The 25,561-nt window shown below is 34.7% G+C and overlaps 1 protein-coding gene across 2 annotated transcripts in view; it reads right to left on the bottom strand.

Annotated features, from left to right (window-relative positions):
* Positions 1-282: 282 nt before the first annotated feature.
* The window catches only part of LOC102804129 (uncharacterized), a 34,504-nt gene continuing 9,225 nt past the window's right edge, over positions 283-25,561 (bottom strand). The window contains exons 1-11 of one of the 2 annotated variants that reach the window (XM_085495218.1): positions 21,868-21,973; positions 20,002-20,308; positions 16,340-16,462; positions 14,172-14,402; positions 13,706-13,854; positions 13,167-13,389; positions 12,530-12,862; positions 11,589-11,804; positions 4,937-8,293; positions 4,580-4,708; positions 283-4,200 (exon numbers count right to left, since the gene is read on the bottom strand). In XM_085495218.1, the coding sequence (XP_085351344.1) occupies positions 3,544-4,200; positions 4,580-4,708; positions 4,937-8,293; positions 11,589-11,804; positions 12,530-12,862; positions 13,167-13,389; positions 13,706-13,854; positions 14,172-14,402; positions 16,340-16,462; positions 20,002-20,259 (5,676 nt within the window). In that variant the 5' untranslated portion in view covers positions 20,260-20,308; positions 21,868-21,973 and the 3' untranslated portion in view covers positions 283-3,543. Of the gene's footprint in view, positions 4,201-4,579; positions 4,709-4,936; positions 8,294-11,588; positions 11,805-12,529; positions 12,863-13,166; positions 13,390-13,705; positions 13,855-14,171; positions 14,403-16,339; positions 16,463-20,001; positions 20,309-21,867; positions 21,974-25,561 lie in introns of those variants that run through there. The other variant, XM_006817396.3, reaches the window with a different exon arrangement.

The following is a 25,561-nucleotide window of genomic DNA, read 5'->3' as shown; positions in this document are numbered from 1 at the left end:
TAAGTGGTAGGTTGTTACACAGATTTATATTCAACTAAATCTATACTATTTAACTTTAAATAATTTTGAATTTATGTTATACATGAAAAGAGGCAGTAAAGTGAAAGAGATGAAAGTAATGCTTTAAGAGAGAAGATAGTACAAGAAAATGTGGCAGTAAATTGGAACAAAACATACATGTTTGGATAAAATAAAATACTTATAATAGAGAGAAACAATATGGATTGAATACTGGGAAGGAGATACCCAGTATTACTGGGATTAAGGAACATGGAATAAATGCCCAGAATACAAGGTCTTTGGATAGAGGAATGGTGATTGATTGCTCTCATTCATTTGACTAGAGTTGAATTTTGAGATTTGATCATGGATTGAATACTGCCAAAGATGACTTCATTGTTTAATGTTACTCAATACTGGGACAAAAATACATTGTTTGAATGCTGAGAAAGGGGAACTACATAAGTGGGATAAAGGAACATGCATTGAATACCGGGAGGGAGTGATAAAAGGTTACTGGGATAAAGGAACATGGGTTGAATACTCGGATACCAGGGAACAATCAACTGAATACTGGGAAGGAGGGGATACAGAGTCACTGGGATATAGAAACGGGATTAAAGAAGGGAGATAACATAGTACCGATATTTACAAATTCATTACATACTTGCATTGTGTACTCACGAGCACACATTGGCTGCGAAAACTCAAAACACACAGAATACTGTGTTAATATTTATTATAATCTTACATACAAATGTACAAAAAAAAATTTCACTTATACACATGATTTATACAATAACTTGTACATTTCATACAAACATATTTCTGAATAATGCAACTGGTAATTCCATTACAGTGCTGTTAAAGATACTATATGAACGACAATATGTAATTTTTAAACATTAGACTAATAATTATCATGAACTGAAAACTCTGTTCTTGTAGCCCACATCTGAATATTCATTCAGTGAAGCAATGACAATTTAATACACATGTGCACTGCTTGTTTTGCTACATAAAATAATAATCACTGCATATGAATATCAGTGTTTTTTCATCTTGTGAACATTGTGTTGTGTCCTGCAAACGTAAAATTGTCCTTAATCAAATTTGGTCTACAGGATGGAGTGTTAAACAAAAATATTAGGAATATATTTTTTCGTCCATAAAGCATCTTTAATTTCTATCTATGGAGGAGTTGTGTTGTTAAATTTTGCAAACATTTTAAACCATGAAATTCTGAGCAAGAATTACCTTTGTGTATGAACACACATTGGCTAGCATGTTAGAATGTCTGTAATGTAATATACATATGTATGTCATTTGCATAATATTATGCAAGTTACAAAATGTATCTCTATGGTTACTGATTTGGTATAAAGGTAATTTTTGCTCAGTATAATGATTTCAAAATTTTCAAAAAAACAACTCTTGCCTCTATAAATGCAATTCATGAAATATACACAAGGCAATTTAGATACACGATTAGTTTCACTAAATTATAATATGACTGTATGTCAATATTCATCGCCAAATCGTTTAAAAAAATAAAAGTAAAATTTTTCTGAATATGCATTTTTGTAGAAGAAGTTTAGAAAGAATTACAAGTTACAGCTAACTGGCTTTCATACAAAAACAAATTCAACTTTCATACAAAATATATACTCTGTAATAGGATTTTTAGCATCTCTCAAAACTTATATACATTAGTAACATCTCAAATTCATTTAAAACAAACATACAAAACATAAACATATATACAATATCATACAAAATATATCTCACAAACATCCTTTTTTCACTTAAATATATACATTTGGTCTTACAACAAATAAAAAAAGTATAAACTTTGGTTTACAAAAATTTGTATTTTGAGAAATATTTCAGATTCATATCTAAAACAAGATAGATACTGCAGATACAAATAATAACATGGCTCTGAATTTCAGAATGCATATTTTTCTTGCATTTTTACCTGAAAAAATGTGTTTTATATTATTTTTCTTGAGCATCACAGCCCAACAAAGCAGACAGACTGAATAGACTGACAAAAATTATCATTTACAAAATGGTCAAAAAATACTGTATTTTACAGAAATCGACTTTAAATAATTAGAACATCTGTTTTCTTGGAAGGCGTTATTCAAACTTTTCTAAAACTTAAAAACCCTGAGTACTGGTGGTGTTAGTCTTGTTAGTAAAAAAAATTTAATTTATTTAAATATTAGTATTGGTTAGTTATGTACAACGTCTCCATCTCAGGGTTTTATTTCAACACCATGAATCTTCTAATTATTTATGTAAAGTTGCTTAGAATGCAAGCACAGCCACTTATATATATGTTACAGCTGACCCATTAACACTTGCTCTGAATTCAAATAAGTCACAACTGTCTGCTTTGTCATTTACTTCAAAATGGAATATCTCATTTTTGACATTTTATATCACAAAATGAGCTTTCAAGAACAATTCCAAAGTTTATACATATATGATGAAAAAAAATGAACAAAAATAAAAAGTGACCAACTATCATTCAATATCCATCACGAACACACTGAAATAAGATGGCAGCGATTTTAAATATCTTGTAACAGCACCAAAACTCATAATTTAAAATATCTCAACTGTTCTGAATTATCATTGATCCAATATACTGACACAGCTGAATGAGTTTATACATACACACCCCTCCTCCCTAAAAGTCTTAGCTGACACCTCTGTTGTGTCTTACTATATATTGAGTATAAAATTTACATTTCAGAAACATAATCAGTTATTTGGAGTATGTGACAACAATGGTCCAAACATTATAGACATAAATCTGTCAGAATCTGTTCTAAATAAAGTACAGCTTCTAATTATACTCAGTATACTTGAGGAATTCAATTAAAATAATCTTATTATTTACAAATTATTTGCCAGCATGTAGCTCATTCATAAATTATACTCACAACTCAGCCACACTATTAATTGCACATATTTAAACTTAACAAATAACTGCCTTACTTTCTTACACTGTCCAACTTTTATACAAATAACAGCTTAACTTTCATACAAATAACTCCCTAACTATTAAATAGTTAAATGCAAAACTTTCATGCAAATAACTTCCTAAACTTTCATACCACTTAATGCCTGATATTCATACCAATTATTGCCTAATTTGCATATAACTTATTGCCTAACTCTCATACCACTTATTGCCTAACTCCCACACCACTTATTGCCTAACTCTCATACCACTTATGTCTAACTTTCATACCACTCATTGCCCAACTTTCATACTACTTATTGCCTAACTTGCATACTACTTATTGCCTAACTTGCATACTACTTATTGCCTAACTATATATATAACATTGTTCACAAAAAAAGGTAGCAATGCTACATGTCTTCAATGTAACTTTCTATCCCAGCATAAATAAATAAAGTGGAAAAAAATGAATACACAGTACCTAGATTATTGTAACTAACTGAAATTGATGAAATGCTTAACAAATAATGGGTCAGTCCATTCAAATATAGGGTCCAAGTGACCTTTCATAACGGTGGGGGTCCCTTCACATATTTTAAGACAGGCTCCCATGAAAGACTACTGAACAGCAGTCGCTCTGTCAAGGAAACACTACACTCACCTTCCAAATTTTCAATAACCGCTGGTAAAATCAAAACAACAAATACAAACAACACCAAGAAGAAGTATATAGGAATGGCAAATTTCAAAACACGATGAAAAAATGAAGAAGTTGCATTTGCAGACTGAGATTCAACGACATTTGTTGCATTGGCAGACCAGGATTCAACCACATTTCCAGCTTTGTTGGAGTTGTGCTCAGCATACCCAATAGGAAGTAGACATAGATCAGTCTGCTGTGCTTTATTCTCCTGACTGGGAGAGAGAGGTGGTGAAATCAACGTGCTATCCACCATATCTGTAACCACACTCAGACTTTCAGATCTTATTCCAGAACTCAGCATTGTTAACTCACAGCGGACAATCGATTCTTCAGCGCACAAAGATTCTCCACAGTTTTGAGAAACTAATCTCCAGTTACCATGGTGATATAAATAATCTGGAATGGACCTCATAACACTGTTCTCAGAATGATTCCCAATTAGTCTATCTGGAATAAGGCCAGAGCCTTTGACGTGTTCCTCCATGGGTGTTGACGTGTGTAAAGGACTGCAGTCATAGCTCTGAAAAGATTAATGTCATAATTTAAAATACCATCTTTCACATTTAACACAATCAATAAAGTTCTGCTCTAGTCAGTGGGGAAACATGTGACTTTTAAAGTTCTGGGTTGACACATTTCTTGTTACATAGTATTGAGTATAAGACAGTTTTGAATGATGCAAACATCTCCCATGATGCAATGCACCATGTAAAAAAATTACAAAATATATCACACATGTTCATAAAATGCCAAAAATTCAAATAAAACAGTTCCAATCTACAAGGTTTAGACTGTTATTTCAGGGGATAGCTTCGAGGCAACATTGTCAACATTAAAAATGCCAATAGATGAATAGCCATCAGTGAGTGCTAGTCACATAGCATGTGAATATACATTACCTTGGTACTCATAGAAAATCTACCACTATCCCGAAGTTCAATGTCCTCCATATCCATCTTAACATCATTTGTAACCATAGCAACTTTATCATTATCTTCCTCATCACCACTATCACTATTGGATAATTCCTGTTAATCAATATTAAAATTTTAAGAGGTTAATGAACATAATATGTAATATGTCCTAATATGATTTACCTTGAAATATCGCAACTATAAAAACAGTGCGTATCAATAAAAAATTGTAGAAAACCCATAAATAGCATATTTTCAGTAATAGATTTGCACAAAAATCAGAAATTATGAATTGTGAAGAAAAAAAACAACAGCTTGTGGAGAAATGGGAAATATAAATACCTCATCACTCAGTGACTTCAGTATTTTCTGCAAGGCATTGATTAAAGAATTCTCAGTCAGCGCATCATCATCATCATCTTCAATACCATCATCTTCACCTTTTATCAATCTTTCATCTTTCTCTATCAGATCATTTTCTAGATCACTAGCATCAAACCATCCATCATCACATTCGTTATCATCATCATTCTGGTTTTCTTCCTTATCAGTATCACTGCCTTCATAACTAGCGCTTTCGTTAAAGTGAACTCTCTCTTCATCTTTATTCATCATCTCTCCAGAACTGTCCCCACTCTCACTAAATATCTCAATTGATAAATTTCCAATCCTGTGCTGGATTCTAAAATATTCATCTTCACTTTCTCTTCTTTGTAGATGTCCCCTGGGTGGCAGATAGTCCAGATAGGATGATCCAAGCATTGAATCTTCTCCAACACAGGAAACATCAGCCAGAAATCCGCTTTCACTAGACACTCGATCCTTGTTAATACTGCTTGCTACATGCTCTGATGGCAGCTTCCTATTCTCAGGAAGCTCAGCATGCAGACATTCTTCTGCAAGTTGTGAGATGTACCCGCAGACCTGTGGTGAGGCTCTGAAGTTGACTGAACCATCCAAATCTAACTCCTCAATACAGTCATCTTGTAGCACTTCCTCAAGAGATGCTAATTCTTGTTGGCATGACAATGCAGGTTTGGTCTTCATCCTTTTCACGGTTGATGTAACACACGTGTTCAACTCTCCTTCGCTGCACTTCTTGGCCAGGTTTGACACATAGGAACAGAAATCACTCATACTTGTATTATGAACAGCATTGGCTAACGGTGATAATGCAGCCAAGCTACATTCAATAGAGCTATCCAAACAACTTAGATCCGAGTTAGCAGCCATCAAGGGTACATCTGGTGGTGAAGCATTTTCAGATATGTAACTGTTGCTTGACATACTGGACCATTCACTTGTTACAGGACTCTCTATTCTACAGATATTTTGATCATCTGTGACCACTGACTCAAGCACCACATTAGATGTTCTATCCATTCCATCCTGCTGTACATCATCTAGTTCTTTCTGAAGATCTTCATCCACCCTAGCAACAAGACACAATGACTCCCCACTACCATCACTGTTTTGATTCTCAATACTGTCAGTGATCAAAGATGAATCTCTGTTAATGACATAGGAATCATCTCCGGAAGTAATCAAGCTTAGCTCATCCTTCTCCATCAATTTACTCAAAAGTGTTCTTGGGAAGGTTAGTTGAGATGCTGTCACTCTGGGAGTTGACCATGGACTTACTGTTGGTGATGACGGTGTTTTAGGTGTCTTGGGAAACTCAATCTGACCGTTAACATGAGGAGAGATGTCACACTTCTTCACATTTGCTGGTGTAATAACAGAAGTCTTGGGCTCTTGTTGAGACAAAAGAAGAGGTGTTTCAGGAGTTGTGAGCAGAGGATAAATATTTATTACATCACAGTCATCATCATCATCAACTGAATTTGTTGCTTTAGGAGTTGTTACAAAATGAGCAGACGGCAAATCTGGAGTTGCTGGAGTAGCTAACAAAGGATATATAGCCATTTTTTCTTCTTCATCCTCAGCATCATCCACAGCATCATCATCTAGAGATCTTTGGAATAAAGGAGATGTGGATTCAGAGTTCTGGGCAAAACTTACACCCTTGACTTTAAGACCCGGAAGCGGAATTCCAGTGGGCTTTGTATTTTCACTTTCTGCTTCATTTGGAATTAAAGATGGAAAGAATCTAAATGATTTCATTTCTTCTACTCGTGGATTTTTCAAATCTTGCTCACAAGCAATTAATGATGGAAACAATTTTCGTTTTCCCTTCTCTTTTATTTGATGGTTAGGGCCTATCTCATCAAATAAAGATGTTGCATTTCTCTGTCTCCATGGAGCTGCATCTTCTTTGACTTTTATAGTTGCATCACCAAGGTTACAATTATCCTTAGGACCATTCTGTTGACATTCAATATTCAACATCTGCAATACGGACAACATTTTATCATTTTCACTGTCAAGATCTTTTAACACATATTGATCATAACTGTCATCATCTTCACCTTCACTGAGGTCAAGCTGGAAGATGTCATCATGGTGACCATATTTATGTGAGATAGCCTTGGCAAGAGGAGTTGTTTCTTCATCAGAACCATCAGTGCAAACTTCAAACGTATTACCATTGTTTTCTGCCATTTCATTGGCCAATGTTATACTCTCAATCCAGCTTTTTGGGCTACTATCCATGCTGCTGAAACCATTCTCACTCCGTGGACTGAAGGAACCAAATGATGAATTTCTTGAGACATCTAAATCTTTTGCACTACCTTCAGCAGTCATCAGAATTCTGCTCATACCACTACCCATTTTCCGATAAGAGGAACCACTCCAAACCAAACTATCGTCCAGTTTTACATCCAGTAGATCTAACTTACACTTGTCATCATTGAAATGTCTGTCTGGCATGAATGCTTCTAATGCTTCTTCAACTGCTTTGGTCAGTGCATCAACAGATTTGGGAAACTTTTCTTCAACCTCAATATGCTTTTTAGCCATTTTTGTCAACTGGGGTTTGATACTTTTAGATGACTGCTCTGGACTGCTGCCAAACTGAATCTTTCTTGGTATGGCTTTCGAGTGATAATGTAATCGCCCATCACTCTTCCTACTTCTTGGAGATTTACAACTATTTTCTTCCACCAGAATTAAATTGCCACCAACATTTTTAATTTCAGGATCTGCTATTATATTGGACGATCGTCGATGTCCCCGAGATCGTCTTTTCTTTCTTCCTTTTCTAACCTCTTTCTCATCAGAGTCTTCCATTTTCTTACTCAACTTTTTTACCTTCTTTTGTCGTTTTGTGGCCAGCTCTCTAATTTTTTCCACTTTCTCTACATCTTCTTGGTTGATATCCTCCATCATAAAAATATCATCTTCCATCCCAAAGGATTCAAAAGACATATTTAAATCAAAGTTGTTCAGGTTCTCAAATTCCAGTTCGCTATCCGCTGAATCACTGTCATCCTGATCTTTCATCATGAGTACATCATCAAAGGTTAGTTCATCATCCACAGAAATGTCGGAGAGATCACTCATACTGAACGCATCATTCTCAGAGAAAGCCTTTCTGATTGGAATCAAATCTGTGTCCTCAGCCATCTCATACTGATCGTATTCGAAATCAATTAGACCATCTACCATTCTGCTTGAACCATACAAATAACTCATAACTGGATAGCTGGGTTCGCTATTCACTTGTCCATCAACTGTGGTGCTACCAGTGGCTGAGGCAGTGCTCACAGCATCAGTATTAGGAGTTGTAACAGTTCCCTACATAGTGAAGAGAAAAGTTAACATTATTACATGTACACTACTGTCAATGGAGCATTTATCCTTTTAAATCACTGGTGAGCAGTAAAATCTGTTTTACAATTGTTCAATTGGGTGTGGTGTGTCATTACGAGGATACTGCAAAGTATGCACTCAAACAGTTCGCAGTTGCTTCAACCTCCGCTGAGCGTTGGTCAATACTCTTGCTGTACTGTCTTTGTGCATACTTTGCAGTATCCTCATAATAACCTCTTATGGGTTTGCATACGTTCGCTGGTTAAATTTTTTGGCCTCAATTTACAGATTGAAACATACATTTTACCAATACATGTTATATACCAAAATAAAGATCTTGTTTCAAACTTTGGAAATATGGCATTTTTTTAAATTATGCAAATACCAAGTCACGTGATCACAAGAATATGCGAAAATGGAGTAAAACGGTTAATGATGCAATTAATAATTAATTTGCAGCACGACTGAATATATTTTTTAATGTAAATATTATAGAGGAGTGCTTCAAGTACAATGTTTTTCGTTTTTTTGCAACTATAATTTTAATTCTTATAATTTTTTTTATGTCGCCTTATTTCAAATGTTTGGACGTTGATACCTGAGTAAAAACAACATGTCTCTATATAAAAATAAGCAAAAAATCAAAACAAAGGCAGACAGAAAAAAATCCAGGAACATTCCTCCAGTACTCTATATAGCGGTAAAGTTGACCAAAAATGGCGACGATCTGACTTTTCGTTTGTTAGAAATTGCGTACTGAATCTGTAGAACTACGTAGAAATCAATTTCAAGATAAACGCAAAAAAACGTCCAACTAGGCCTAAAAATGTTGAAAAATATGAAGTTATAGTTATTGAAACATGTCTGCCTAGCGACCAGCTACTAAATAATGCCTTCTAATGTCGGGGCTAAACCGACAACGTGATGACTTCCCGCGAAAGTGACGTAGTGATTTGCATATTACTAATATGGTGTGGAGGCGGAGTTATTCCAAATAAAGAAAATGGTTTAGGCCGTGTGCACAAGATATCTTCAAGTTTGATTTGATTACTGTTCACTGTAAAACTGATAGTGAGGTACGTCGTCGCAAGCGTGCAAACACGGTTTCTTTTTTATAAACCGTGGTGCGAACAAGAGCAATGACTTCGCCTTTTTCCGCTCGCTTTTGTGACCGCTTGTTGAATTCGACTGGACAATTTCCGCTTTATTTTCGATGGCGAAAATCCCGAAATATCTCCTCCCGCTCGCTCGCAGAAAATTTCCCGAGGTTCACATTGTCTTATAATTGTCTTACTGGTTTTTATAAATGTTGAACAGCCGACAAAAGATCGAATACTTTTCGTTTTAACTATCTATAATTATATGCACGCAATCTGACCCTTTGACTTCGATTTGGCTTGGATTGAATATTTTATTTTCAACAATATTCTGACGTGAAATACAAAATGCATTTCAACACAAGTACGACTTGGTTGTCTGGGTTTTCTTTCCCGATTGTCGAGTCTTCGCAATGTGTTTACGGTTTGTATAATTATTGTTGTTTTCCTCAAGGCGAAGACAAGCTGAAGGACCATGAAGCTAAATGGCAGTTCCATGCATGGGCTGAGTGAAAGAAAATATTTAATCTAAGCCTAAAATAAAACCTAATATTACACCTCTTTGTGTATTTGTTAATTTTACATGTTTGTCATATGTATCCGAATACATGGAATGCACGAGATTTTCAACATTTATTGGCAACTTCCGCTCTGAAAATGGTTGAAAATGTGGGTGTGGTTCTCTCGCAAATATGGTTCTGTGACCCAGGTCGTGCTCCGATCAGGTGACTTTCAGCAAATCAATGATGTTGTAACAACGCATATTTGACGCTAATTGAAGGGTCGTCGTACCGTCCAATCTCCGGCTTCGATTCACATAGTTTTTTTTTTGTTCCGTGACAGGCTTCAAAATTATTCACTGAAAAACATCGGTATATTTTGACTAACGGAGGGGATTTGACCTCAGTTCAGAAAGAAGTAAAATTAAGCTGAGTTCACGGCGAATCAGTTTTCTTTGTTAGTTGTGAAATAAGGTAACCCAGAGTAGGGTCGAAGATTTTCAGCCCTGAGGAACTTCCGTGTGAATCCTGATTTTCGAATTGTTCATCGTCTGGCCACCAAATATTTATGGCTATAACCACAGTGCTATAACTAAATTTGACATGTTTTTTTTCTGAATTATTCATTTATGTCAAGCTCTGTTTTTTCAGAGCATGTGGCCGTTTTAGTCAAAATATTTTTTTGTGGGAACACTTTTACGGTACGTATAGATCGAACTCATTCACTGATCGTGATTTAATTTTGAAAATTGAATGCCAAATTATACCAGACCGACCACCTGTGGACCGACGTGGTTTTGGTATCGTTATTTTTGGAAATAATCATTAACATTTTCCTTGTTCCTCTGCTCTGTCGAAAGAAGTTACCTATGCCCTTTTCACGTAACTGTCTCATTAAAATAATTTAAAATATTACATTTACTGATTTAGAACAAGCACCTAAAACACGTAACAAGAGGTCCCAGTTAAGTTGCTTTGACGATTGGTTGTCATGCAACTATTAAATTTGAAAAACCACCATTTCGACTACTCATGTGTGATCAGTGTTTTGGCGAGCAGTCAATGTTTTCAATGAGCGAGCGAGCGAAAAAAGAGAGATTAAAATGCTGTCGGTTTCCAGTCGGACAAGACCGCGCGGTCGGAAATCAAGCAATAAGCTGTGGGTGTAAAAGCGGAAGGCTGGGCGAAATGAGTACCGTAATTACGTAAACTTTGTAGTATTGATATGCAAATCGAATCTTTCATCAAGTGTCAATTAGGATTACTTTCATGCGAGTGTTGTGCTTGTGTTGGTGGTGTTTGTGGCAATGTTTTGAAATAGAAAAAAACGTCGAAATAAGCATTATAAAATGGAGTTTTTGTTTAGAATAAAAGCACAGTCATAGATACTATCATAACCATCAATAATTTATACTAAAAAAAAAAATTGACAAAAAACACATTAAACATATGCTAACCCCTTAATATATAATATGAAGTAGTCTCCCAGGCCAAAATAGCCCAGAGGGCTCCTGCTTTATTATTTAACTCCATGGCAATATCATTACCACCTCAGCACTACTCCTAAATTTAAATAAAATTTATTATGATAATTATCCTGCAAATGATATGCTAATGTATATGCAGATTAGGTACAGTTCTTCCATTTTTTATGGGAAGAACCCTGAGTATGAGTACCCTTACCTTATATGTGTGTAGTTTGTCCTCCAACTTAGACTGCAGGTCAATAGCTTGTAATAAAATAGATTGCCATCTTCTTTCTAGATTTATTGCTGATAATTGCAATGATTTTCTATCCTTGTCACAAGTACATGCCCTTGGATCATCTTGTAAGATATCACACAATGTCAACACAGCCGTTACTCCACGTGCATGTTTCTCAATATCCGTCTGTAAGACCTGTAATGTCAAAAACAGACGTACCTTACAATTTGGGATGAAAATGTGCTTCATATAAGGATCTAATATAAAAACCATTAGTTATCAAATTTAAGATATATAGTTGTTATAGTTGGAACATAAACATGTCAGAGATATCAAGAAGCTGATGCTTGATTATAATGATTTTTTAACATTAAAAAAACTGACATTCAGTCATCTTGTATCTGATTATCGAATAAGTACTTGTCCATATTGAGAACAGCATTAATTGAAAACAACATGGCTACCGGTCGGCCATTTTATAACAGATCGTCAATCCAATAAATCTGTATATCTATGACATGATGTATAATGCATATATAAAATTTTAACATAATCAGTCAAAGCATATCAGATATATGGCTTTAGAACAACATACATCAAAACAAAATGGCCACCAGTCAGCCATTTTGAATACGATCTGAAAAACAAAATGATGTGCATCAAGGTTTCATATCTGAACAGGGACTAAATAGCCATTCATGTCAATGCAGCTTGTGTAGTGATTGAAGCAAAAAACATTTAAATGAAGAAATGCAGAATTTCCTCCAATTTTTACAATGTTTAACAGAATCTACAATTTCACTTAAATCTTTTATTCAATAAAAGGTGTTCTCAGTAGTGTTTTCAGCAATATGTTACATAAAGCATATGCCCTTCTATTTTATATTCACCCTCCTCACCAATTATAATATTTTACATACCATGTGCTCTTCCATCTTCTTCTCAACCTCTTTCTCATCTGTAGAATTCAAACACTTGCTATAGCTACCAGTGAAAAGATTGCACTCAACTTCATTCAACCAGACCCTCAATCTCACCAGAATTTCATCCAATTCAGTCAACATACTAGATGGACTACCAGAAGGGGAGTCAGTAACAACATGTTCCTTCAGATACTCCCACTTATTGTTGATATCCGACAGTTTGGATGTGATTTCAGACGTCAGATTGGGGTAGGCCGACAAAAGATGATGACCCTTGAAGTTTAACGACTTCTTCATTGTCTCCATCTCATCCATTTCTTGTTTGTATTCCTGAAGAAAAAATAAACAAATTAAACAAATTAATTAATTACTGCTGTAAAGTCTATATTTCCATATACAGTACAATTTCACATGCACTATAGTTCTTTCTCGGTTTTAAAAAGTGAAGCAAAATAATTAGTGCTGAATGACTGTTAGTTCTACATAAATGTGCACAGTAGTTTATATGTAAACTAGTTGAGGAATTAACTTATAGTCTGTATCTTTCGATCTGCCTAATCAAGTTTCATTTGGCAAATGTTTTATGAAAATAAAGCCTAAAGCACTAGCTACATTGTAGGTCAATGCCACTTACATTACAAATCTCTGCAAACTGCGTGTTATTAACAATGACTTCAGCGTCCTTATCAGTGATGACGAGCTGCATTTCATTCAACCAATCAAATAGCTCATGATACTCAGTCTCAAAATCATGCATATCATTCTTGTCCTCGTCATTGGTTACCTCATCACTGTTGTTGCTACTGCTACTGTTGTTATGGCAACTGATCTCCGAGACATTCAGGAGAACATCCAAACTAAAATTAAAAAATATCCAATTTATTCAAAATACACATGTTCTTAGATGATTCACGATTTCAGACAAACCATAGTTATATTTTTCACAGACTTATAACTGTATAATCCATGGTTTTGCCTAGCAATAAAACAAGCATAGAACTTCAAAGAATACTTTGAAATCTCAAACACTAAATACTGGATGGAAAATAGCTGCATAAATTCATATGTTTTACATCCTAAAAAGAGATCTTCAAATATCGCATAACAGAGACACTATACATTATGAGATCACTAACAGCTTAGTGTCTTAAGAAGCATAGTGAAGTGTCCCACCTTGATCCATTACTAAAACTCTCCATCTGTTTGTTGAGTGCTGTAATATGGCTTTCCATTGGTGAGTTCTTTTTCTTTTTGCTGTGTAGCTTGAATGTCAGCTCATCAACCGTATCTCTGGTTTGCTCCATGGAGAGTGGACTGTGCACCTGGACAAGGAAAGAAATTAATCATATTAAATTCTTGGATTACTGCCATGAATTAAATGAACAACATAAGATATGCAATGTAACAAAGTGAGTTGCTAACACACACACACACACTTCTAAAACTAAGCCAAGTGAATGGTTGGCACTATTAATGAACTTAGTCATAATTGAATGAATTAGAGTGTCTATAATCTGACAGGCTGGTAATTTTGATCCTGAATTTCAATTCAACTCTGTGCCAGATGCACTGCACAAGAGCAGACATTAACAACAACTTTGCAAAGCTAACTGACATAAAAAATGTGATGTATACTTACTCTAGCATATTCAATGTTAGCAATAGCTGATTCCAGTGCTTTCAATGCATCTTCTATTTGCTGATATTGCACATTAATCTGACCCTGTAACGTTTCCCATTGTTTTTCAATGACAGATAACTTCTCATTTAAGGACTTGCTACACTGTGGTAACGAGACAATAAAGCCACGTCCATCGGCCACAACACTGTCCTTCAATGTCTGGTGGGTCTCTATCTCAATTGCAAATGCCTGCCAAAACAAAATAAAGAAATATATACATCAGACTCAATTACTATGTATAAATCAGGGTTCTTACATCTCAGAAAAAAAACTAACCGCATATTGATAAGATTCCATGCCATTTTAGTTGTAATTTATAAGTCAGTGCAAAAGGAATGATCATTCAAGTTTAAACTGAATCGATGACATCATTTTTCACAGAATTAATGGAATCTCCTTAGAGAAAGTCAATCTGAGCGCATGTTAGAAAACCGAACAATACCCTGAAGTCTGCTGCTGGGGAAATGAATATCAACAAATTATAAAGAGTAAAACGACAGTAAGAAAAGATTGTAAAAAAAATTGTTTTAATTTAAGAAAAGGTGAAATTCCATACTTTCCCATACTCAATGTATAGGCTAAATTTAAAGACTTTTCAAGAAATTCAAGACTGCATATACATGTACACATGCACAAACAAAAACAAAAAAAGCTTAATGCTTTGTTTTTATTTTTTCCATTTTCAAGGGACACATGAACTGAATTATGCTGGTCAATTTGTTTTATGATCACACATATTATATTGGCAATTTTTTTACATTTTGTTTTCCAATTTGATATCAGAAATACACAAAGATTGTTCTGATATTTCAGACATAGAACACAGTAGTAACAGGAACTGTGTCATCGACATGTATGACTGAGTTTTGGTATGTTTTATAGAATAGCAGTCGCACATTATTGTGATTAAATCAAGCATACACTGCAGATAAAACCTAGTGAGTTTGGCCATATCAAAACTAGGTTGGGATACCAATGAGTATGCACTCCATGGAAACACCTTTCAGACCGTGCTACTAAAGAAACAATAAAACTCCTAAGACACCCACAGACAGCAAGTAGCAAACTATATACAGCTTTGAAACATGTAAGAATGAACATACATTCTCTCACACAACTGCCAAGCAACTAAGAACGTTGAGAAGCTCTCTGCTACACTGAGTCTATTGTTCTGGGTTTGTTTATCCTTACAGGCGCTAAAGAACAAAATCAATATTGAACGCAAATCACTCTTTCGCTTGCACTCCTAAGGTGTGCCATAGACTAGGTAACAAGCACAACACTGTGTGATTATTAATAGCTACCATTTATTGAATAGTCGCTTGCAAGTCGTAAGTCATCTGAGTGATATACAACATGGGAAAAAGGTAGCGACTGTGTTGTAAAATATTATTCCTTATTTACCAGTAGTAGGTATATCCAGCTGTCATCAAAAAACAAATATCCACTAAATTTTATATTTGCTCTATCAGTAACTTTCAATACATAAATAATAGAGGTTTGTATTGTCTAAATAAGTCAGACTTTTTTATCTGGGGTTTATGTTCACTTCTACAGTGAAATGTGCTTCCAATATTGAGATAAGCTAACAGCCAGATGCTCTGCAGAGATAAATTTTAAAATATTGGGAAAAGTTGATTGAAAAGAACATGACATAAACAGGATACCAATCCATTGAAGTGTGATCGCTGTTTGTCGTTATCACTCCATGGGGAGGGAGAATGCTTGACATAAGAGCCAATAAATGATGTCATATTTTACTCAACTTAAGAATGGTTCTCGTAAGTACAATTTTTACTTTGTTGCCGACTACGTAAATCTAGGTGATGCGTGACAAGAATGACAACTATGCTAGTATTTGCTAAAATTACAGTGACCCGCATGACATTCGAAGGTGATAAATATATACACACTACAAAATGTGATGTGTTCACATGAAATAAATCACACCAACAAATAAATAACAACAGTGGTGTACACTGTGCTAGATGTGAATTGGCTTCTATATTATAGAGTATGGTCCAAACATAACTTAACATTCAGACTTTCTTTCAAGACAACACAAGCAAACAGAATAAAATGTCACAATATGGTATAAATTAATTTGAGAAATGTAATTAATTTACCAGGTGTCTTTCCAGGTGTACTCGAAGGCTATTGACATCACCTTTGGGTTGTCGCCAACCGTCAGCTTGCTGTGATATATCAGTTAACCATTGACTCAGGCGATCTACATCATTGGCAAAGTTCTGAAACAAAACAAGTCAATTTGACGTGAGAATTGAGCAGAAAATGGGTCTTGAAACGGGACGCATGAATGAACAAAAAGAAGCAGAAACTGTTCTTTGATGACCGTCATTGACTTGACACGTGCCTTACACGTCCCAGTTAAATGAAAATCCAAGAAATTGGCACCTATGGATCAAACCTAAAAACCTATTACATTGCTATAAAGCCAAAGAATGGTAAGTTTTGTAACTTTCAGCTACATGCCTTACATGTATATCTGAAAATTAACTCCATGAAAATGTCTTAACTCATCACCTGATAACAGAAGTGTCAGCAGGTAATGTGAAGGAAAAATACCCAGAATTTATTCATTTTGCCAAATTTATTCATTTTGCCAAATTTTTCCATTTTTTATCCTATCTAAGGAACGCACTATGTTCTTCACCTCTCAATCTTACAACAGGATCTTTTAAACTCAACTTGATTACAAAAGTGTGTTATAATATGTATTCTATTGTATTTTCATCATGTAAATCCCTCTTATTAAAAGTACTACTGTTTTCCTCTGATTCAATTAATTTTCTCTGATAGAAACTTCCCTATTGCAAACTTGCGCTTCAGAACAGATTGCATAGCAACACAGCTATTCAAAAAAAGAAAACTTCCTGAACCTTGATAATTATATTTTAATTAGATTTCTTTTTATAAGAACATACGTCAAAGCTGCTTGCGGGCATGGGACGGTGTGTCATCAAAGCTGCTTGCGGGCATGGGACGGTGTGTCATCAAAGCTGCCTTTATCACAGGACGGCACGTTATAAGACATTCTAAATGAATGTAATTCAGTCGAGACCATTGTACTGCTAAATGCCTTTCAACTTAACACAGAATGGTGCCACACCGATTATATATCATCTACTATGGCTGTATACAGACTGACCTCAATAATTAAACAGTGTGAAATGAGTTGAAATGGACACGAAACTCAGTGAACACTGGGACAAATACTGTGAAAACACATTACAACATTGGTAGATGTGTGTCTGTCTCAAAGTAATGAAACACACCTGTGTATGCAAATTAGGTAATATTCATCACAGATCAATGTTACAATGAGTGAGTTTAAAATATTACATAAATCATCACTAGGAGAACAGACAGTAATTATGTAGGAAATGAATTCACATCAATGTGTTCTGTGTTATGTTTTAAAGTCATCTTTTTGATAACAATGATCTGATTATCAAACCCAATTGTACTGCAGAACAAATATTTCTAGGATTATATAATGATACACAAATATCCTATTAATAAAAAGAAAAGACACATTACTATTTTTCCGTAAAAGTAATTGCATTACAGAGTCCCTGTCAATAGATTTAAAAAAATGTACAAAGTCAAAACATGAAGGGTCAATGCACATCAGAGGGATGGCTCAAGAACCACATTCACTTGAACAAAATGGCCACCAGTTGGCCATTTTGAATTCGGTCATGGTCAAATTTCCATGTCTGATGTTTGAACCAAGATTGAATGAAATCTGTACATACATAACCAAGATCCAGTTATAAAATGGCAGAAACCACTCTGCCATCTTGAATCAGATTGCAAAACAAATAACCATGCAAATATATCTGAAGATGAATGATGTACAACTATATGTGTAAAGCTTGAATATAATCCGACCAGACATGCCCATCTTGGATTCCATAAATGCACACAGGTTAGAATATAATCCGACCAGACATGCCCATCTTGGATTCCATAAATGCACACAGGTTAGAATATAATCAGACCAGACATGCCCATCTTGGATTCCATAAATGCACACAGGTTAGAATATAATCAGACCAGACATGCCCATCTTGGATTCCATAAATGCACACAGGTTAGAATATAATCAGACCAGACATGCCCATCTTGGATTCCATAAATGCACACAGGTTAGAATATAATCAGACCAGACATGCCCATCTTGGATTCCATAAATGCACACAGGTTAGAATATAATCAGACCAGACATGCCCATCTTGGATTCCATAAATGCACACAGGTTAGAATATAATCAGACCAGACATGCCCATCTTGGATTCCATAAATGCACACAGGTTAGAATACAATCAGACCAGACATGCCCATCTTGGATTCCATACATGCACACAGGTTAGAATATAATCAGACCAGACATGCCCATCTTGGATTCCATAAATGCACACAGGTTAGAATATAATCAGACCAGACATGCCCATCTTGGATTCCATAAATGCACACAGGTTAGAATACAATCAGACCAGACATGCCCATCTTGGATTCCATAAATGCACACAGGTTAGAATATAATCAGACCAGACATGCCCATCTTGGATTCCATAAATGCACACAGGTTAGAATATAATCAGACCAGACATGCCCATCTTGGATTCCATAAATGCACACAGGTTAGAATATAATCAGACCAGACATGCCCATCTTGGATTCCATAAATGCACACAGGTTAGAATACAATCAGACCAGACATGCCCATCTTGGATTCCATAAATGCACACAGGTTAGATTACAATCAGACCAGACATGCCCATCTTGGATTCCATAAATGCACACAGGTTAGAATATAATCAGACCAGACATGCCCATCTTGGATTCCATAAATGCACACAGGTTAGAATATAATCAGACCAGACATGCCCATCTTGGATTCCATAAATGCACACAGGTTAGAATATAATCAGACCAGACATGCCCATCTTGGATTCCATAAATGCACACAGGTTAGAATATAATCCGACCAGACATGTCCATCTTGGATTTCATAAATGCACACAGGTTAGAATACAATCAGACCAGACATGCCCATCTTGGATTCCATAAATGCACACAGGTTAGAATATAATCAGACCAGACATGCCCATCTTGGATTCCATAAATGCACACAGGTTAGAATATAATCAGACCAGACATGCCCATCTTGGATTCCATAAATGCACACAGGTTAGAATATAATCAGACCAGACATGCCCATCTTGGATTCCATAAATGCACTCAGGTTAGAATATAATCAGACCAGACATGCCCATCTTGGATTCCATAAATGCACACAGGTTAGAATATAATCAGACCAGACATGCCCATCTTGGATTCCATAAATGCACACAGGTTAGAATACATGCATTTCAAATTTCGTCTAGACAAAGACTAAAATATCAACCAGATTAATTAAATATTACTGGTAGAAGGTTATTACAAGAATACCACATGTATGCACACAGACAGTATAGCAATTATATTGACCAACACATAGTGGAAGTAGACTCAGCCTTATACTGTTATAATTAAATGAGAGATAACGACCTCAAATGCCAGAAAAAGTATTTTATGAGATTATTTACACTCAGCGAAGGAATTCTATTTGTCTCACAATTTACATTTCTGCTGCGTCAGATATAAACAAAGAAAAGTGTAAACATATGAAGCACATTTTCCAAATATGGTAGATGTCTGTAACACTTTCAAACATGTCAAAAATTATTATTAACATGTAATCTTTATAAACCATACTGACCTGCCATTGCTGGAACACTTTACCGTCTACGTTCTCCTTATCACCATGCAGTAAACTGATCAAATCCTGCCCTCCACACTGTCCCCATACTTTACTAGCACATGGTGATTTCTCTGGTGTTAATACATCTGTAATCTTAGGTGACCCAAGAACCAAATTTTTGCTATAGTTGCCGACATTCTTTAATTCAGTAGTCGTTGAGAAATAGGAGTCGTTGTCTGATTTGAACCACTTTGCTGGGTTCTTCCACTTAAGCATAATCTTAACAGCGGATAAAGGATTTACTTTTATTTACTTAGACCAATCACTAATATCAGAAAAAAAAGACATAAATCAGAATTCAAGGTAATATTGACATGTGTATTACATGAAGTTGCTCAAAGATTTGCTTTCAATCTACTCGCTACACAGTACTACCGTAGTAATCAGTGATTTCACTGAGGCATATACATCTCAATATATGCCTCATTAGTCTTGCTTTTTCTTCAATTTTTAGCAGAATACAATCCAGGGTTGCCTTGCACGTGGACTATTATATGAATTGTATTATTACCCAACCAATAATAAATATGAATGCAACATTTGTTTACCCTAGACTTGAAACCAATTTTAATGACAAAACAGACCCCTATGCCTTGTGACCAGCAAGGTACATTATTTTGTAAACCATAATACAAGAAAAAGAATTCCCCGCTTTGCTGATTGTTGAAACATGACCAAGAGTCCACTAATCTTTTACATTCAGTAATCATGTAATTTACCTAATTAACTATAATATACCGGCATATGTTCGCCATGCTTTGGGAAAAAAACACAGACTGCCTTCCCAGAAAATAAAATAATTGGGAGTCTGATATATTACATATATGCACCATAGCTGTAGAAAACAAGCATACATGATTATACATGTACTAGCATACAATGTAAAAGTTGTCGCTAAGTGATACTAACACACAAAATTTTAATACAGATAAACATAAAAAGTTCCATCAAATTTTGTATCTCTGAAATTGAAACATATAATTTTATTGATTTTTTTTATTGATGTGATTGTGTTTTTTATTGATTGCATTCATAAGACGCTGACATAACTGTGGTGTAAGCAACTATACATAATGCATATTATGTACCATGAAGCATGGAGCTCTTTTTTTAGCTCCATGCATGAAGGTATTATAGCTCCACGATTGTATGTACAGAGAAACCCTATAGTCCCTTGTCCACACCCAGGGTTCAAAGAACTCACATATACATGTACATTAATGATTCCAATCCATCTTAACATTATGCAAGAATGTTATATGGGAAAATATATCTTTGAAAATAATAAGAATATTTTAATAAATAAGTTAGTATTACACAAGATTTGGTTATTTAAACTGTGAAGTAAAGACTAATCTAGACTGTGAACCGACCCAAATCAAGCTATACCAATACTACATAGCTGCATTGTATCATAGACCCTCTTTTAGAGGGTCTATGATTGTATGTACCTTTTTCAAGCTTGCGTAGCTGAACGGCAAACATACACACACAAGTTGATAAAAGAGCCGAATTAACAGAACTGTGTGGCCATGTAGAAATTACAACATACATGTAATACACTAATGTATACTGGACAGCATTTACGGATTTAAATTCAACAACCTGAAGGAAAATTTATTTTCACTGGAGTTTACCGGTAGACAACATAATTGCCTCACACGAATTGCATACAAAAATTTAAGTGAAAAAGTAATCAATCTGCAGTAATTTTATGCAGAGACAGAAAACAAACATATAATGTTCATTACGTCATGGTATACAATACAAAAACCAATTACTTTTCACTAAAGTGAACACAATGGAATAGGAAAGCAAACCTACCAAGAATGACAAGAGCACTGTTATCGGAACACAATTATAATGTATACACAAAGCGGTCCAGCTGTACCCGCACATATACCAAGACATCAAATGCTACGCTGTGTTGCAAACACACGCTTATACCATGGAACTACATATGACAAGTTACACTAATTTGCATAACTATAGCAGTGTGCATTGTTAACACTCCCCTTATTTATGCAGAACAACAAATGACCATTCTTTGCAGCCTACCAGCTCAATGCACATTGTGCATTGTTCAAGTTAACACCTCATTATTACATAGTAACAGACAATACCCCCCAGCTACAAAATGACTCTTTTTATATACAGGTCAACCTGCATCTGATCAAGATATAAATCTTCAAAGATTACATACAGGTGAATGATTGTGACCAAATTTTAAGTATTGACAAATGGAATCCATTTATTACATTTTTATATTTATAAATTTATCAATTAAAACTGAAACAAGAGGTTTCAATTGGCTGATGGGATAACATTGAAACATTTACACAAATTTTCAATTAAAATCATCAAGCACTGTTCTTGCTTATTGATTGAATTGTTGGATCTAACTGCCATAATAACAAATATATTTCATCTTTAGAAATACTCCATCAGAATAATGTAGCAACAAAAAATAAAAGAAAAAGTGAAGTTTATAAATATTTATAAAAATGAGGGGAATGGGGTAGTTGTGCTGTTACTACCCTTATGGGGGGGGACCTGCATTACGGATGATATACTAAGGAAAGAATTTGTAATTTGTGTGAAGACAAGGATATTGGTGATGAAATACATGCATTATTGATTGGTTTGTAAGAATCAAAGGTTAATAACTAGTCATACACAATTTATTTATACTTTGTCATTGTATAATGATAGTCTACTAACATTATCAGAACAAAACATGTTCAAACAAATTTTAAGTTCAAATGATGGTTTCATTACCAACAGCCTGGGAAAATTCATCAATGATATTTTAACAGAAAACAAAAATTAAACTTTTAATATTTAACATTTTTCTAACATTTATTTTATATTTTTACAGTGTTTGTTTATTTGTTATTTGTTTGTGTAAAGTAATGTATATTGGCCATAGATTATGTATTTTCCATGCATTTTTTTGTGTCAAATAAAATATACTACTATACTAATACTTTATACTTCCATGATGAGACTGACAGACAGTTGACTGAGCATGTTCTGAGTATATTCGCCATGCATGTACACATTTTTCATATAAATTATACAGAATTTACTTCAATCAAGACATTGGAATATCCCAAAGTACAAGTCAAAACTAACAAATATTTACTAAAAAAAACTTCAATCCAAATTTCCAAACTTGACTAAGCATAAAAATAATTCAAATGATACACACAAGATTTGTTTCCAACTGTCAACCTTTAAGAGTATTTATAGCATAAATGATATAACAACATCTACCTCTATGCTATACAGGATACTGTAAACAAAGTCTGCTGATATGACTGTTCTGGCCTTATAACACCGGTTATTAAGCTCCTATAGGCATCAACTACGCCATTACTTCTTGCCTGCCTGGGCATTTAAAACACCCTAATACATGCCGGTGTAGAAACATCACAATGAACCATTGTCAACAATTAAATAAAAACCTTGAATTTCAACTGAAATGTACTCACCCTTTGCACAACAGACTTTTATACTAATGGTATACTACGAAACTTGAAAAAGATAGAAATAAGAAGAGAAGAAGACATTACAAGACAACTAATCCGATCTCTAACTGCCAAGTAGTTCAAATTTTTACATTTTGCCGCCACACAAGTGACGCTAACCTAGTGACCTTACAAATAATCATGGTGGTGTCCATCACCAAGGTCTTCACGCCCACAAAGTGCATTCTGATTGGCTACTGTGTGGGTTGGGTCACATTTCAATATGAATGGCCTCTCACAGTGTTTTCACAATGAGGCCCAGGCAGCAGTCTGGCACATTTTTGTACATATCACAGTAGTAACTGTGTACAGATGCAGTGAAAATTATATCACATTACGTGAACTTATGATCACTATAATCTAAATACAAAAAAGAAAAATAATTTCACTGATTGGAGTGTATTGCATATGCAAAATGTATGTTGTTGGGTGAGTAGTAGTAGTGTATACACTCCACAGAAAAATAAGGGATATGCAGTGTTTATGTTTTCTCATTAACGAAAATGCTACAAAGATAAACATTTTGTAAGGGGTGGATCATTTGAAACTCCTTTCACATATTTCTGCAAATTGTTTGTTTCTACATGGAAATTGCTGTGTTTTTTTTCTTTAAATGTGAAATATTTTTTTTATTTATTCAATGGTTCAAAATTATTCATGTTTGTTATTGATTCTTTGAAGATTTTTTCCAGGATTACTTTGTAGAATGGTATTTTTTTTAACAATCATCACTAAAACATTGTATAAGCCGTTATTGTATAAATAAATGCAGATCCAAGTACAATCTTAATCATTGTCCATACTGTAAAATACTTTATTTTCGGTGAAAATAAAATTCAGCAGATAAACACTTTTTCTTATATTTTACATTCAACTCATAAAAAATCAGTGAAAATAAATTCCATCCAAAAAACCCCAAAAGTCTATTCAGCAAAAATTAATTCCAGCTAAAATAAATTATTTTACAGTATAAATCAGAGTACACTCACTTTATCATTTCAATTGGCCTCAAACATTTGCACAAAAAATAACGTATAATAACAGAGCAAGTGGTCAAATAGAAAAACTGAAAATATAATAACACTTGAAAACTCTTAATGTCACTTGAACAAAATTTACTACACTTATGCATACAGTACTGCTCATGTCATTGTACAGTGACTTACCATTATATGTTTAGGGATGTTTTACACTATTTTAGGATATGATGACAAACAACTCAAAATTATACATTAAGAATAAAGTCCCTTAATTGCCATCCATGTTCACACATAGCCACAATTTCTATGGTGCAAATCATCTGCTGACAAAAGTCTTCTTGTTTCGGACGATTGAATTGCTGACCCCAAAATTCATTTGACAAGCTTAGAAGAGTCCTTTTGTGGCTGTCAATAGACTATCTACACAATCATGTGCTATGTCCCCTAGATTATGGGCAATCAGGTCAGCTATTATGAAAAAAGTGAAAACAAACAAATTATGGAAGTAGGCAATCAGGTCAGCTATTATGAAAAAAGTGAAAGCAAACAAATTTCAGAAGATAACTGATGCATGCATCTCATTTTTTAGAGTTATAGGAAGATAGCAAGTACTTACTACAGCATAATCAGAACTCAAATGAATTTTAGTCAAAGACCCAATATGAATAAAGTTTTAAAAAAATAATCATAATTATACATCTGTCATCACAACGCCATAAGTTACAGCGTGCCATAATTTGGCGGTATTGCACTGGGTATTTTCATTCTACCATATTAAGAAATGCGAATTCCAAATATGGAATGATTACGTGTGTAAGCATCCTCTAATAATAAAAACAAACATGGCTGCCATCAGGGTTTGACCGGACCCCACACAAAGAAGTTCGCTGATTCTGTTCTAAACCGATGAGGATACCGAAAAGTATGCACTCAGACGGTACACAGTCGCATCTATGGTTGATACACCCGCTGTACTGTCTTCGTGCATACTTTTCAGTATCCACTTAA

Source organism: Saccoglossus kowalevskii, chromosome 2 (assembly GCF_978046115.1).
Source record: "Saccoglossus kowalevskii chromosome 2, keSacKowa6.1, whole genome shotgun sequence".
NCBI lineage: Eukaryota > Metazoa > Hemichordata > Enteropneusta > Harrimaniidae > Saccoglossus > Saccoglossus kowalevskii.
This window is presented reverse-complemented; position numbering and strand designations above follow the sequence as displayed.